The sequence below is a fragment of the Xenopus tropicalis genome, chromosome 5, assembly GCF_000004195.4.
Source record: "Xenopus tropicalis strain Nigerian chromosome 5, UCB_Xtro_10.0, whole genome shotgun sequence".
NCBI classification, from domain to species: Eukaryota; Metazoa; Chordata; class Amphibia; order Anura; family Pipidae; genus Xenopus; species Xenopus tropicalis.
The window spans coordinates 112724816-112742319 of NC_030681.2; the positions used below are offsets into that span (position 1 = coordinate 112724816).

General features: G+C 37.7%; 1 protein-coding gene across 6 annotated transcripts in view; it reads left to right on the forward strand.

The window, feature by feature from the left end:
- The window catches only part of golim4 (golgi integral membrane protein 4), a 67305-nt gene extending 53722 nt beyond the window's left edge, over positions 1-13583 (forward strand). For 2 of the 6 annotated variants that reach the window (XM_031901810.1, XM_031901814.1), the window contains 5 exons: positions 5340-5449; positions 8306-8464; positions 8995-9060; positions 9910-9984; positions 13039-13583. In XM_031901810.1, the coding sequence (XP_031757670.1) occupies positions 5340-5449; positions 8306-8464; positions 8995-9060; positions 9910-9984; positions 13039-13179 (551 nt within the window). In that variant the 3' untranslated portion in view covers positions 13180-13583. 6 annotated transcript variants of the gene reach the window in all.
- The last annotated feature ends 3921 nt before the right edge of the window (positions 13584-17504 follow it).

The following is a 17504-nucleotide window of genomic DNA, read 5'->3' on the forward strand; positions in this document are numbered from 1 at the left end:
CTCTAGATACAGTTTCTTTAAAGGAGAAGTAAAGCAATATTCACTGGGGGGGGGGGCTTAATGCTAGGCACCCCCCAGTGATTATAATCACTTGATACCCCAGGCCTGTGCTTCTGTTATTTGAAAACTGCACTGGCCCAGCGTACTGCTGTAGAGCACCACATAGGGATCATTTTATTTTTTTCCGTCTTTGGATGTGCAGTAGTATGAAAAGTCAAATTTTAAGCAAAAAGCTGGCTTTTTCAAATTATTATGCATGCACTGGGCTGGGGCAAAAGAAGATCATCACAACGTGGCGTTTGTGTATGACTGACTTCAGGTTATTAATAACACATTTGCTAGGTTCCATGTCTTAGTAAGACTCCCTAGTTGCAGGTGCTCTAGTAGGCACAAGTTGCAAAGTTTTCTGCACCCTGTTTACATTTGGGAGGTTTTCAAATAAACTTTTGTGTCTTTTTCTGCCCTCAAGGTGTAGTCAGCTTTGGCTCAGTACTTTTCCAACTGTTGCTTCAGTTCTCTGATATTGTTAGGGAGAAGCTCTGTATGATGCTCATTGTTCCTACTCTGCCTTCAACTTCTCTCATACACTCTTGTAGGGACTGCAGATCCTTCTCGAGGAGTAATATGTCTGTTTTTAATTCATTAACCATGGAATCTACATTGGCTTCTAGAGCTTGCCTGGTCTGCTTTATCTCTAATATTAATAAATGGAGAGATGGTCCTTCTGGTTGTGGTGTAGGCGATGAAGTTCCTGAGTCTGAGGTCTTTTTTTCTGTGGCCCTTAAATGTAAAGTAAGCATTACAAACACACATCTGAGCCATGTTGAGTTTGTGCTAGCTGCTTATAGTGAGACTGCTAGCTGCTTATAGTAATTACATACATTCAGTAATTAGTACGTCAGTATGAACGTGTCAGTATTGCTTCTAATAAAGAGCTGAATCTTTATACCTCCAACCCAGTGGTAATTACCATTCTTGACACTTCAACTAAAATTAAGTTGCCTGATTGCAGAGAGCCAATTCTGTCACCCATCCTGGGCTCGGCACCTTCCTTGCATAATCTGGAGTACTATTTACAACATTTTGTACATCACCCTATGGAATAGTCACACCAACTCCGATTGATGCCTCATTGCTGTCTGAGAGTACATCTGGGCTAGGGGTGGCTCAGGCACAGTTTTGTGAAGATTGTGGCCCTTTATTTTTAGCAATAGTTAGATGTTCCTATTTGTTATAGAAAAGTGTCAGTATCACTTTAAAAAGAACATAAAGTTGGAATTGGCAGCCGATGTCTTTCTTTCCACAGAATGCTATAGCTAATGTTTCCTCTGTTGACTTGAATGCTACAAACTTCTAAAGTTATACCCACGGAGTACAGTTTACTGAAGCATGCTCTGCTCCCACATCATTCACCCACATTGAATAGCAGGGGTCAGTAGTGTTGCAACACTTCAACAAACTGCACCATTTGCACAGAACAACATGCTTTATTCAGAAGTCCATTTTCTGCACCTCACTTACTGCTGTTGCAAACAATGCAGATAATAGGCTTCTCATCTGGACGGATACAGCTCCCATGTAACTGCTGAAGGCAGTGTTTTATATAATTCCAGCACTGTGAAAAATGCTATTCCTCTATATGTATATCAATAGATATACTGGTTAAAAAATAATGGTTGTTTGAAATGTCTAGGTATTGCTCCAAAGGAATATATATATATATATATATATATATATATATATATATATATATATATATATATATATACATATATAGAAGTTGAACACGAAGAAGTCGCTCTCACAGGTCTTATGTGCAAAATAAAGTATCTTTTATTGTATGGTGAACTGACGTTTCGGCTGAACCCTCAGCCATCAAACGGCGGGAAAATACAGACAAGGAATAAGTGCTGGTGACATCACTCTAACAATAGACAGACAGTTTAAAGCCCAAACAATTATATATAGTAAAAAAGCAGTGCATGATCTAAAATACAATATATACGATGCCTAACATACACAGTGTGTTGTAAATCGCAACAATTATACAAAAAAGTATCAATCATAGAAAGTGCCAGAAAAAAGTACAAAGGAATACATATAGATACGTAATTATTATATATATATATATATATATATATATATATATATATATATATATATATATATAATATACAGTGGCTTGCAAAAGTATTCGGCCCCCTTGAACTTTTCCACCTACCAAGACAAGGCCGTCCACCTAAACTCACAGGCCGAACAAGGAGAGCGTTGATCAGAAATCCAGCCAAGAGGCCCATGGTGACTCTGGGGGAGCTGCAGAGATCTACAGCTCAGGTGGGGGAATCTGTCCATAGGACAACTATTAGTCGTGCACTGCACAAAGTTGGCCTTTATGGAAGAGTGGCAAGAAGAAATCCATTGTTAACAGAAAACCATAAGAAGTCCCGTTTGCAGTTTGCCACAAGCCATATGGGGGACACAGCAAACATGTGGAAGAAGGTGCTCTGGTCAGATGAGACCAAAATGGAACTTTTTGGCCAAAATGCAAAACGCTATGTGTGGCAGAAAACTAACACTGTACATCACTCTGAACACACCATCCCCACTGTCAAATATGGTGGTGGCAGCATCATGCTCTGGGGGTGCTTCTCTTCAGCAGGGACAGGGAAGCTGGTCAGAGTTAATGGGAAGATGGATGGAGCCAAATACAGGGCAAGAAAGCCTCTTGGAGTCTGCAAAAGACTTGAGACTGGGGCGGAGGTTCACCTTCCAGCAGGACAACGACCATAAACATAAAGCCAGGGCAACAATGGAATAGTTTAAAACAAAACATATCCATGTGTTAGAATGGCCCAGTCAAAGTCCAGATCTAAATCCAATTGAGAATCTGTGGCAAGATCTGAAAACTGCTGTTCACAAACGCTGTCCATCTAATCTGACTGAGCTGGAGCTGTTTTGCAAAGAAGAATGGGCAAGGATTTCAGTCTCTAGATGTGCAAAGCTGGTAGAGACATACCCTAAAAGACTGGCAGCTGTAATTGCAGCAAAAGGTGGTTCTACAAAGTATTGACTCAGGGGGCTGAATAATTACGCACACCCCACTTTGCAGTTATTTATTTGTAAAAAATGTTTGGAATTTTGTATGATTTTCGTTCCACTTCTCACGTGTACACCACTTTGTATTGGTCTTTCACGTGGAATTCCAATAAAATTGATTCATGTTTGTGGCTGTAATGTGACAAAATGTGAAAAAGTTCAAGGGGGCCGAATACTTTTGCAAGCCACTGTATATTATATATATATATATATATATATAGTCTTGCAAAGAATCGGCACTCACCAGTATCGGGCACAGGCTGGGTGCTGACAAAAATAATACATCAAACTCAACAGTAGAAAGCACTCACAGCTACAGCATCAATCAGGTCAGTGATTTATTTCAGCATACCATCTACGCGTTTCGATCACCACAGGATCGTCATCAGGATGATAGACAGGAAGTGAAGTGTCAGGTTAAAAACCCGCAGTATCCAATCAGTGTTTATACAACATTAACCCATTCAATAACATGTGCAAAGTGTAATCAAATACCAGGCACTTAAAAAATCCCCATATGATCAAAAATAAAATCATCATCAAACATCTAGACATATTAATACATAAACTAGGACATATCCCATATATATCAATGTGGTAAGCCACATGGCAAAGCTCATAGTGAAATATAATTTTAAAACACATATAAGTCAATCTATCAAGACACATGACAAAGTCACATGTCATGACTAAAAATTGAATTTATAAATATCGCCCGACACTTTGTACAGTGCAAACATTCACTGCCTATGTTGAGAGCAATATTGATTGATCATATCCCCCCCCTTGCACGGGGTGGAGACAGATCCAAGCTATTGCTGCAGAGGGAGGCCCAATGGATCCGGAGACTTGACACAATTGCCCCTAGGGGATTAAATGAGATGTTATCACTATCTTGTTTTATATAAACTGACTGTTGTGTCCCTGGGTATTTCCTATATGATGGCCTTATGACCAATTTTTTAGATAGCATTGGTTTATGTAATTTGAAGTCCGTTAATTAACGTGATCCTAATTTAAGATATTTGATGCTATTTTGATCATCCACTCTCTTTATGTAGTGACTTCCTTAAATGTTTTTAGTGTGACTGCTTTTAACTTTATAAAGATTGTAAGAAATGCTTTTTATTAGTATTGGACAATTTTTGTCCGTTTATCTGTTCACATTTCCTAAATTTCACTATGAATATGAAATAACTTTTTACAACACGCTAGTTTTTATCACGTTATAACTTTGGGTGGGTAACTTATTTTTCCCTATTAATATGTAATAGCTAATGTGTATGAGCATTAAAGTTAATGGTGATATTTATCATCTTAATTTCTAGACATGACATGTGACTTTGTCATGTGTCTTGATAGATTGACTCATATGTGTTTTAAAATTATATTTCACTATGAGTTGTGCCATGTGGCTTATCGCATTTATATATATGGGATATGTCCTATTTTATGCACTATTATGAGTTTAGATGAGTATTGAAGTTAATGGTGATATTTATAAATTCAATTTTTAGTCATGACATGTGACTTTGTCATGTGTCTTGATAGATTGACTTATATGTGTTTTAAAATTATATTTCACTATGAGCTTTGCCATGTGGCTTACCACATTGATATATATGGGATATGTCCTAGTTTATGTATTAATATGTCTAGATGTTTGATGATGATTTTATTTTTGATCATATGGGGATTTTTTAAGTGCCTGGTATTTGATTACACTTTGCACATGTTATTGAATGGGTTAATGTTGTATAAACACTGATTGGATACTGCGGGTTTTTAACCTGACACTTCACTTCCTGTCTATCATCCTGATGACGATCCTGTGGTGATCGAAACGCGTAGATGGTATGCTGAAATAAATCACTGACCTGATTGATGCTGTAGCTGTGAGTGCTTTCTACTGTTGAGTTTGATATATATATATATATATATACAGTCCAAAAGAATTTCAGCACACCAAACATATAAATGCAAATTACCTAGGTGCTACCTCCGTGTATCCAATTATCCACAAATCCAGAAGTATAAGGTGCACACCAGGATTTTAAATATAAAACATGACTTTTATTACATCATACTGATAAAACCGGCCTGTTTTATCAGTATGATGTAATAAAAGTCATGTTTTATATATATAATATAATTATAATTTGCTGCATCAAACAAAACTTCCAATGCAGATACTAAGCATCCATTTCAAGATCCAATGTCTTTGTATATTTACTTTATTTTAGCTTATGAAAGAGATAATCACCAGGATGAGGCAGAAGACGTAGATGCTGCTAACAATGCGAATGAGGAGCAAGCCTTGGATCAAGAAGCTGAAAGCAGAGAGGGGCAAGAGGTACACATGGGCATTTGAGATAAATTGATAGCAATTTTTTTTTCTGACACTGACCAATCTAATTTAATGAAAATCTTCACAGCATAGTCGTTTTTTTGTAGGAAACATACAGATTATTTTCATTGCTTCTTTCGCAAAGTACAGTACCATGTTATAGTGATTGAAACTCTTGTATGCAATGTAGAGACATCTAATGGAGCATTTTAATTTTGTTTATTGATCAGTGTCAGAAAGTTTGCTCCTCTGTAAGGTATGCGTTTGTCTGGCGCGATTGTATCCATTGACTCATAGCCCCTATCGATTCATAATATTTCACTGACTGTTACGGAGGAGAATAGCACTCTGTAAGAGATTGATTCAGTCTGCTCAGTCAAGCAGAATGTTTGCGGAGAGAATCCGGATGACTTATGAGTGCTTTGACAGGCTGAGATTCTAATGATAACTGTAAAGTTGCCCGTATCCAATGTTAAAGAATGCTAATGAAAAAGTATATTATATTCCTAAAATTCGCTGATATCCATATCACAGTTTGGAGACCTGGAATAGAATGTACGCTGTTACATGGTTTTTTTTACATGATTAGATCATGTGTCATCAGTATAATCATTATTTCTACTTCTTTCTGGAACCCCTTCTAGCATTGCAGAGTATGCTTGAAACTGCTTTATATGCATATACTGTACATGTATGGGAACCAATATCAGGAAATCCTATCTTATCTACAAAGCTCCGAATTACAGGAAAGCCTTTCCCTATAGGCTCCAATTTAATAGAATAATTCAAATTTTCATTTAAAAATGATTTACTTTTTCTCTGTAATAATAAAACAGTACCTGTACTTGATGCCAACTAACACATAATTAATCCTTATTGGAGGCAAAACAATCCTATTGGATTTATTTAATGTTTAAATTATTTTTTAGTAGACTTAAGGTATGGAGATCCAAATTATAGAAAGATCCTGTATCTGGAAAACACATGGACCCTAGCATCCTGGTTCCATACCTGTATAGCATGCACTGAGTCTAGACCATTGCTGTGGGCATGACTGCACAGTAAATTGGGAAAGTGTGGATATGATTGATTATGTACAGCACCTCTTTAACAAACAGTTATTATTTTTGTATAAAGAAAAGCAGATTTTTTAAATTAGGCGAACAAGTAAGTGTATATACTAAATATACTTCACAAAAGAACCCTGCTACATGTTGTACCTTAATCCCCCATATGTAGTAAAAGGGATGCAGTTTGACCAGGTGCAGTAAGCTATGACCAGTAAATGCTGCCTACTGATTAGACCTTTAGCAAACTTTGCACCTTTTATTACATACCCTTATAGTCTCCTAAGACATACAATATATTCTAAAGTTAGAAATTCTTATTGTGGGCTTTTGAAGCTGCAAACGCTCCCCTATCAGACGTTTGATGATCGATGATGACTCATAAGTTCTTTTCTGCTAGCTTGGATATTGCTCGCAGGGCAGAACATTGTAAACATTCTTTATTCTCTCTTCTCATTCTCAAGTACATAAGCTTAGGGATGCCGCAGTTCTCACCTTAGGGAAATTATGCGCTCATATAATGTTTGAAGCTGACCTGGAAAAGAGCCCAGACTCTAACAATATACCACCTCGTATCAACCCCCTGTGGAGAGAATTGAGACTGGCTGCTGCTTCATTAACCCCTCAGTTATTTAAAAATGAACTGAGCTGCAAGCTGGTATGGCTAATAGAAAGAAATGCTTCTTTTCTCTCTAATGTTATGGTGTTTAACAGGACAGAATATTTTAAAGGGTACTAGGTATAAAGTTTTACATTTTAAGGCAATTTTCTAGCATTATCTCAGTTACATCTTCTTGCACAGCAATGTAAAGAATCTGTAAGTCAGTCTGTATCAAATTACAGTGGTTGTTTGTGGTCTTGCCAATACCCTAAATAGGAGGTTGGCATATTTTTTGGGCTTGAACCTCTCTTTGCAGACAGAGCCAGAATAACATTTGAGAGTCTGTAGAGCATAGACAAATTGCATCCTCCAGCACTGCCCAGACTTAGCCAAAAAAAAAAAAAGAATAACCAGCAGTAAAAAAGAAAAATTCTGTCAGAATGGATGGACTGATTGAATGGATGGCAGAATAATTCATGGCAGGGTTAGAGGGAGCTAGTCTATCAGTGATAGGAATGCAAACACATTATGAATGATAAAGCAAAAAACATACAGAATATTCTATACTGGACAACCCAGGTTTCTTTTCTCCACATTGTTTTTTTTGCATTTTGAACTTGCTGCCTCTCGAATGAGTTGTTGCACCCATTTAAGTATGCAGTGCTGGGAGCACCTATATACTGTATGGGCCAAGCAGTGCTGGCAGCACCTATATACTGTATGGGCCAGGCAGTGCTGGCAGCACCTAGATATTTTGTGGGTCAAGCAGTGCTGGCAGCACCTATATATTGTATGGGCTGAGCAGAGTTGGCAGCACCTATATACTGTATGGGCTGAGCTGCGCTAGCAGCACTTACGGGCCAAGGGTTGGACATTCCCCTGCCATGCCCCCACCTTGAATATGCAGGGCAGGTGTGCCTGGGGATAAAAGGCTATAAGGAGGCCTGTACTTTGTGCCTGCTAAAGGTAGCCATTAAGTTAAGGACTCCCTTGTGCCTTTTTGAGCTGCACTTATGCACTCTCACAGTCATGTGCCAAATTTTTAATCTGGGGCAAGGTACAAATACAGCTTGCATCAGCCTCTAGTACAGGAATAAATGCACTAAATATTGTTCCCCACCACGTAACTTAATGCATGAAAAAAGGAAATATTCTAATGCAAGCAGCCAAATAAAGAAAATAATGTCTGTCTAGAAGGCTGCTGCAGAAGATGTGAATCCAGCTGATGATCCAAATAACCAAGGGGAAGATGAATTTGAAGAAGCAGAACAAGAACGAGAGGAGAACCTGCCCGATGAGAATGAGGCACAGAGGCAACAGCAAGAGCATCCTGAGGTCCAGGAGCATTTAGCGGTAAGCAGCTCTCCCTATTTCAGATGATAGTGCCACAAGGAGTCACTTGGAGGCAGAAGTACTCCACAAGACTGAATTCCACACAGCACTTAGTAAGAACACCTAAGCTTCATCATGCTTTCTGAGCCAGTACAGGAAACACATGTATAAAGCACAAATTGTTCTGCTTCAGCTCCAATGCAAATGGCTAACAACCTTTTTACCGCCTGACACTATAATTAGTTTTTACAAAATTCTCCTGTTTGTTCTGCCTTAAAACCGTACAGTGAAAAATAATTTATGTTTTAAGCCCCTAGCAGCTTGGCATTCCGTGAACACTGGTAAGTCCTGCTGTGTTCTGCCACTGTAAATGTGGCAGGCAGACATTATAAACAAAAGCACACAAACCGACAGCAGCGACATTAAAGTACTGCCTGTTAGCGTCTGAGTGTTATGCCCCCCACAGTGAGCGCACAGACTGGTTGTTATGTGGAACAGGATGCCTTCCTCATTCAACCTGCTTTAATCATACTACCTTTTTTGTCTTAAAGATGGCTGGGAACCCTGATCAGCAAGAAGACAATATTGACCAACAATACCAAGAAGAAGAGGAGGAGGTATTCATTTTTCTTGTCTTTGATACCTAAGGGGTTAAAAATAAAAAGAAGGGAGACATATAATGTGTTCTCATTGGATGACTGAGCAAAGGACTGACCATTCAAGAAAGCTGAATGAGGGGGGAAGACAAAACTATTTGTACAAGTGTTGACTGCAACTAATTTCACGACTGGCAGAGCCACAAATGGTTTTACTTAAGGTTACTGGGGACAAGTGAATTGATTGCTTATGAGATTGAATTCCCTGTTGCATATTCCTCTCAGTAAAACACTGCTTTGCTTGTGTCCAAGTGACCCATTACATTGATGCAATAACATTTTATTCTTTTCCTAATATATGGTAAGCCACATTTGGCTGTTTCCTTAGATTTGCTGTGTTGATAAGCTGCTTTGCTTGGCTTTTCCACTTTGTATCCATCTCTGCAAGGCTGCTTTTAGGTAATGGCTCAGAGGGCCCCTTGGCCAATATTTTGTACTTTTATTCTAGGTAATAATTGTGTTTCTTTTCTTATTTACTTCAGGGATAAACAATGTACAGCCCTCTAGCTGTTGTTGAGCTACAAATCCAATCATACTATTTACACCCAAAGACCTTGGGCCTACTTTTTCCCCATGGCCATGCAGAGTTGTCCAGCCTGCATATCTCTAGCTCATAATAACCTACTGACTATAAAGGGATTATATGAGTTGTAGTTTAGCAAATGATTGACTATGCTTAAGTCATATGCTATGATATTTAGGTGACTGCCATGATAGAAGTCTAATTGCCGGGCCATTTGTAGTACTGCCAATGTCGGGAGTTATAACTAACTGCTGTAATTCTCACAAAACTGCCTGTATATTGTTAAGGTCCAAGAAGATTTAACAGAAGAAAGGAAAAGGGAACAAAATGCTGAGGAGATGTATGGGGAAAATGAGGAAAATGTAAGGCTGTTACAGTATGAAAGCAAATAATGTAGTCTGTTTAGCATTCTCATAGTGTGTCCTAACCCAGGCTTGAATAATACAAATGCTGCTATTCCTGTGGTACTAATACTGCATGCTGGGGAACACTGTGTTATATTCATGTGCATTACAGTGATCTGTAGCAGTTCAGGCCGCGCTCACTCCTAGCAACAGCCTTTGTGCATTTACATGAAGCCCACGCTGACTGACACATCCACCAGTTTCTCAGTCTATTCTCTACTGTAAATAATAAAATCTATCTGTTTAAGCACTGACACTCGCAGCATATTGTAATGTAATACAGAAATCCATTTCATTGCTTATCTAAACCTCTGGGCTCCAGGGAGACCACTGGCAGGATTTAAACCGGAACAGAAGGCAAACCGTAGCGGCTTTATATGTTCCAGTTATCACGCACGGCTGTTATTTCAATAAGTAGGGCAAATCACATAAATCATTTTATAAGCATGTGAGGGCCCGTCTGGGGCCTCTTTGGGAACATAATATTCCCTTCTAATCTTGCTTTCTTTGTAGCTGGAGACAAAAAACTGAAGTACAGAGAGTCCATTGGTTCAAATACTATACAAAGAGTTAAAATGCGTTGATAGTATGACAGTGTGCTGTCTGTTCTGTTCAGTGTCCATTTCACTGTTTAAAGAACTCAGCAAAACTCAGCAAAACTGACACCTGTGTGTGTATGTATATATATATATATGTGTATGGGATCCCTTTTCCGGAAACCCGTTATCCAGAAAGCTCCGAATACGGAATGCCCGTCTCCCATAGACTCCATTTTAATCAAATAATTTAGAATTTTAAAACTTGATTTCCTTTTTCTCTGTAGTAATAAAACAGAACCTTGTAATTGATCCCAACTAAGATATAAATAATCCTTTATTGGATGAAAAACAATCCTACTGGGTTTAATTAATATTTTATTGATTTTTTTTTTTAGTTGACTTAAGGTATGGGTTCCAAATTACATATATATATATATATATATATATATATATATATATAGACAGACAGAGTACCGCACTGTTTTTGTATATATATATATATATATATATATATATATATATATATATACACACAATCCTTAGAAAGCACTCACGGCATAAACATCTCCAAATCAAGTCCTTTATTCAGACATAATATCTACATGTTTCAATCCCCACGGGACCGTCATATATATGAGTATACAACTAACCTTTTCTCATTTCATTTTATTGTAATTCTCCATTCTTTAGGACAGTGACACACGGAGAGATTAGTCGCCGCATGAAAAATCTTCGTTGTCACAGGCGACTATCCCACTGGCTAGAATGTAAATTGCCGGTGGGATGGCATACGCGGCGCCGCGATTTGCCAAAGTCGCCCCAAAGTTTCCTCTAAAGGTGACTTTGACAAATTGCGGAGCTGCGTATACCATCCCACCGGCAATTTACATTCCAGCTGGTGGGATGGCATTGCCACTTTTTTAATAGTGCTGCTCCAGCAGAATTCTGCACTGAAATCCTTTTTTAAAAAGAGCAAAACAACTGACTTGGGACTAGACATGTTCTTTGTTTCCCAAGTGCCCTTAGCCAAATGACTTCTGCTCTAGTAAACTTCCATCACTTTTTACTGCTCTGCAAGTTGGACCTTTTTTTTTTTTTTTTGTTTAAATGCCTCCGTTAATAGTGCTGCTCCAGCAGAATTCTTCACTGAAGACCTTCTTCAGCTCTAGCAAACTTCCATCACTTTTTACTGCTCTGCAAGTTGGACTACTGTCATCCCCATTCCTTCTTCCCCCACCCCCCTACCCCCAGCAACCTATTAGCAGAACAGTGGGCAGGTAGCGAGATAGAAGCTTACTGACACCTCTGCTGATGGATTCTGCTTCCAAAACTGTTAGGAGCTGCATGGCCTAATAGCACTGCTGGTTCTGTCCTGAATTTTAGCGAGTGGGTAAACAGGCAAAACTGCCTGTACTGCCTTCCAATAATATAGGGTGGCTTCAGCATTTCTCTCCTGCTAAAATACACTATGGAAAAACTGCCCCATTTTCCATTAGCTTCAATTAGCTTGTACAGTAAAATAGATATAGATATATACACGCAATATGCACTTGCAAATAATGGCACATAGACTTCTATGAACAATAACTCCAGATCCAAAATACATTATACAGTGAGGGGCATGGCGCTGAAAATACATTAAATGCAGTAAGAGACAGAGGGTAGTGGCACCAAAAATACATTAGATAAATTGAGAAGCTGTAAGAACTTTTAGAGGCAATGATATCTGACACCCCACACCCACTTACCCTTCCAAAAAGCAGGTTTCCTGAGGGCTGAATAAAATTTCAGGATTGTAGGTCAAAACAGATTCAGAAATCGTTTGCATTGCTAAACATGCTCCCATGCCCCTATCTAGTGGTGAACATAAGAACAGCACCCAACAAGGAGAAATCATGTGACTTACACTGAGCAGGAGAAACTTAAGCTTTTCTGAAAGTTCTATTGTGCAGTACTGCTACTTCTGACAGCTCAGGCTCAGGCACAATGCACTTATTGGCTGCTTACACTGCTATGTAAACAGTGTAATTTAGAAATAAAAAGCACCATAAAATCATGACCGATTCAGTGTAAACAAAATGCTAAGCAGACTAGTGGCAGCCTCACCATGTCACCCACATAATACATTTCCCATACAATCTTTACATCTACTATTTTTTTCTCAGTTGCATGGTAATGATTTTATGGTGGCTATTGCTTTTTAGGAAATTGTGATGAACCCTCAGGTTCAAGCACAAGCAAACGTGCATGCAATTTGCATATGCTTACTTGTGAGTGTGGCCACTTTAAAAAAAACAATTCTTGATGTTACTGAGCCTTTAAGGATACTAAACTCACTTACCATGAATTTGACTGCATCTGCTCTACTAGACTATAAAGACCATTGTACATTTTTTTCTCAATTTAAAATCTGATTTGCCACTACACCTAGAACATAAGATGTCATTACTGTTCTGTTTTGACTTGTTAACAGGAAAGACAGATCGGTGCAGAGAGAGAACCTGATGCACAACAAGAAGAGAACAAAGAAAGAAATGAAGAGAACTATGAAGAGGAAGAGGAGGAGGAAGATGGGGCAGCTGGGGTGAAAAATAAGCGAAGAGCCGAGATGTAGTTACAGCCAGTACTGTTGAAAACGATAAGATGCAAAAACCAAGTTGGCCTTTATCATTTTTCATTGTATTTTTATATTCGAATATATCTGACCTTTATATATAAAGACTGTATTTTTTATTAAATAATGCTTATTTTAATAATATAGGCTTTTTTTTTTTTATAAAGTAGTTCTGCATCTTAAACCCATAATTTATCCAAGCAGATGTTTCAAAACCTAAAAATTGCCTTGTGTTGTGTTAGATACATCTGATGCTTAGTTTTATATAGCAGCACTTTGGCAATTAGATGCAATATGCATTATATAAATGGTCTGAAAATATATATATGTGGAATTTGCCATTTATGAAATGGAAAGCATGTACCACAATGTTTAGATATGCCTCACTGGGTCAGGTTCAAAAAGGTTATGAGAAACAAGAATATCCAACTTGTGACCCTCCATCAGAAATATAAAGTCAGCTTTTAGAAATTTCTCTTGAATTATTAGACACTACAAAATTGTCTCAAGCGATAATGTGAAAGTTCATTTACAGAATAAAGTGTCTTCTAATGCCCTCAAAGCAACAACATAAATATGTATATTCCCAATTGCATACAGTGGAAGCAATAAAGCAGTGGGGGTGCATTATATATTATAATACACATTTCTCAGGCATGTGACAGAAATTAACATTATAGCTTCCACTTTTTGGACTGCAGTATTTTGATGGGTGCATTGGCAAAGCATAGTTTAAAGGGGTGACCTTTGTAAGGTAGAAAATGTTTGGTTGGTTGCACAGTCCAGTTAAAAGGCAGATTTTTCCTTTACTACGTGTTCTGTTCATACTTATACAGCTATATATATATATATATATATATATATATATATATATATATATATATATAGAGTACCGCACACATAGGGACTTTGTGAAAAACAAATAAGATTTATTGAAAAAGATCTGACGTTTCGAGCACCAAACTGTGCTCTTCCTCAGGGAAGAGCACAGTTTGGTGCTCGAAACGTTGGATCTTTTTCAATAAATCTTTTTTGTTTTTCACAAAGTCCCTATGTGTGCGGTACTCTGTCTATCTATTGAATCTTTTGACCAGCACCGAGGGCATTTGCCTCTGCTTGAAGGGTGTGCTCCTTTCTGTTTCTTTATATATATATATATATATATATATATATATATCTCTTTTGGAGTTCTGTGACTTGCATAAATACACCCAGCCTGTGGCCTTTCATACTTCAGGTATGCTTATGACTTATGGGTGGAGGTACTTCATCCACTCCAGCCATTTCAAACACTATTAAATGACCTCTTCTTAGGTTTACTATCCATGAAATATATTTTTTAAAAGCAAGAAAATGTTCAAACAAATAAAATTATATAATTAATAACTTTTTTGTAAGCAACAGCCTTAGGAGTTATCAGAAGTAATCACTGCACAGTTTGCTCCGGCTGGGGTAATCTATAGCAACCAATCAGCTAATGGCTTTTTGAGAGCAACATGTGAAAGGATGCTGTAGGCTACAAAACCTAATTTGCTATAGTTATTCTATTAACCCATTAGACTTCTACTTCAGCAAATTCTAGGGTTGTTCAGAAGTTATCAGAATGCATAGTGACAGGGGTCTTGTTATGTCATAGTATGTACCATGACTTATCTCATAATCTAAACCTCTTTTAGGGCTCTGGTACACGGGGAGATTAGTCGCCCGCGAGCAGGGAGTTTTGCCACGGGCGACTAATCTCCCCGTATACCAGAGCCCTTACAGTACCTTTCATTAGCAATATGATTAGATCAAAGCATTCTCTGAAATGGAAGGCTTCTAGATAAGCTGAGAGATCTTTACACAACATGTATATGTATTCTCAGAAAAAAATATAGATGGGGATACAAGCCCTTGGGCTGCACAGATTGCTTTGTCTGATCCCCGTGGAAAGTCTGTGGGTGAAACTATAATACAAGCAACTTATTTATTTATGATTGAATTATTTGTGGTTTATGTTCTTGCTTTAGCAAATTGGGTTTGGGGAGATTTGTTTTTTTTAAAGTTATTTTGAGCAAACTGCTCTTAGAAAAGAATAAATCTCCCCTCTATAAATATTTCAACTGCTCTTCATCCTACCACACGTTTGTGTCTCATTGCCTTTAACTATAGGTTGTGTGTACTGCTGCCTTTTATTTCTCATGGAATGTCGATATCCATAGGTGCCAAACACTAAAGTGCTCTTCAGCCTGTAATGACTATTAAAAACGCTATGTAATAACAACACTATGCAATCTATTTTCATTGTATTCCTTAACAGAATTTCCAGTGAAGAATAATGAAAATTATATACAAACATATTTGTAAACATGCTATCCCATTGCTCACCCCCTTGGTATGGTATTTAAATGCTGTGCCTTTGTGATGTGCATTTTGTATGAGTGACTTGACATCAATACTGTCACAGTGCCTTATGTTTAGTGCCTTAAAGTACCATGATGCTTCTGCATTTTGCCTATTGAATCAGATACAAGTAAATGACCCAAAATAATAAAATATTAAAAATAATCTCAAAAAAATAAAATAATCAAAAATTAGCTTTTTAAAGGAATACTGTCATGGGAAAACATATTTTTTTTCCAAAAAAATAAAACAAAACAGAGTTAATAGAGCTTCTCCAGCAGAATCCTGCATTGAAATCTGTTTTTCAAAAATACTGATTTTTTTTTCATATTTAATTTTGAAATTTCCCAGGGTGCTACAGCCACATGACCTGTGCTCTGATAAACTTCAGTCACACTTTACTGCTGCGCTGCAAGTTGGAGTGATATCATCCCCTCCCAGCAGCCAATCAGCAGAACAATGGGAAGGGAGCAAGATAGCAGCTCCCTATAGATATCAGAATAGCACTCAATAGTAAGAAATCCAAGTCCGGCTTGGGACTCCTCCAGTTGCATGGAAATAGGAGAAACAATAGGTTACCTGAAAGCAGTTCTAATGTGTAGCGCTGGCTCCTTCTGAAAGCTCAGACTCAGGCACAATGCACTGAGAATGCCGCCTACACACCAATTTACAGCTAAAACAAATACATTTGTTGGTTTAAGAATAACATTTTAAATGGTAGAGTAAATTATTTTATTAGAGTAAATTATTTTATAAAAATAAAAAGTACACCATAAAAATCATGAAAGTATCCCTTTAAAGTGAACAATACACAAGGCCATAAATGGTGGAAAGGGGCCCAGGGCAATGCAGGATTTCTGTAGCACCCAACTGTCTGTTGGAGATGCAGTGTATGACCTTCTTTATAACCCTGACTAAAAAGATAAAGATAATGATTACATTATTTATTATTATGTTGCTTACAAGTTTACATTTGTGACCAAGAAGCCTTAACTATGGCTGGAGCCCCAGAGCAAATGCCTAAAATCAGGTCTCTATAATTGTCAGATGTGGTGAAAAATACGCTAGTTATAGGGAGGCTGTCATAAAAATAAGTGCTTACTTATGACTGAAACCAATGTGCAATATTTTGTAAAGTGGATGTCTTGGTGCTCATGGCTGCCTTCATTAAGATACAGTCCCAAAAGCTCTGGTTACTGAGAGCCAACCCCTTTATTTATTTATTCATATGGTAGTCTAAAAGAAACATTAAAATGTATTACCCTTTAAATGAAGGGCATATTTACATTTATAAGGCAGAACTGCTCTGAAGGACTAGGTGCAACGTGCGCACAAATGCCCATAGTTTTGCTCCATATTTAGAGATTCCTGTAGATGATTTATCTATGAGATTAGAAGAGAAAATAAATCTTGGCAAAGGCAGGGCAAAAAAACTATTGACATTTTTGAAACCAATAACACTGCACTATTTAAGCTTCTGTATAAATCATATAGGACTAAAAAATAAAAACAATGATTGGTATTTAAAGTGTATCTGGGCATAACTTGTCTTTAAATAGGTCTGTTGTGCCCTCAATCCTTTTACGCAAAACTAATCTAACAAGGGAAAGAGTGTAGGCAAAATAATTCCCTAGGTAAAAAAAAACTTGTTTCTCGACACTACTTTTCCATTAATGATTTTGCACATGTCCTAAAGAGATAAATTGCTGCATTTGTCAGGAGACGCTTTACAGCACTGCAACACAATGTGTTTGCCCAGTCCCTCGGCTGCCATTCCGTGTGATTAAACTGCCCCTTTCCAGTACTTGTCGTATCTATGAAACACTGAGCAGGGACCAAGTGTGAAATTAAGGTCTTTTCATTGGAAATGTATTTAATGCCCATTTTTGAGGGACCATTACTTCCTTTAGGATCCCCTTGCGTGCAACAGTTTTGTATACCTG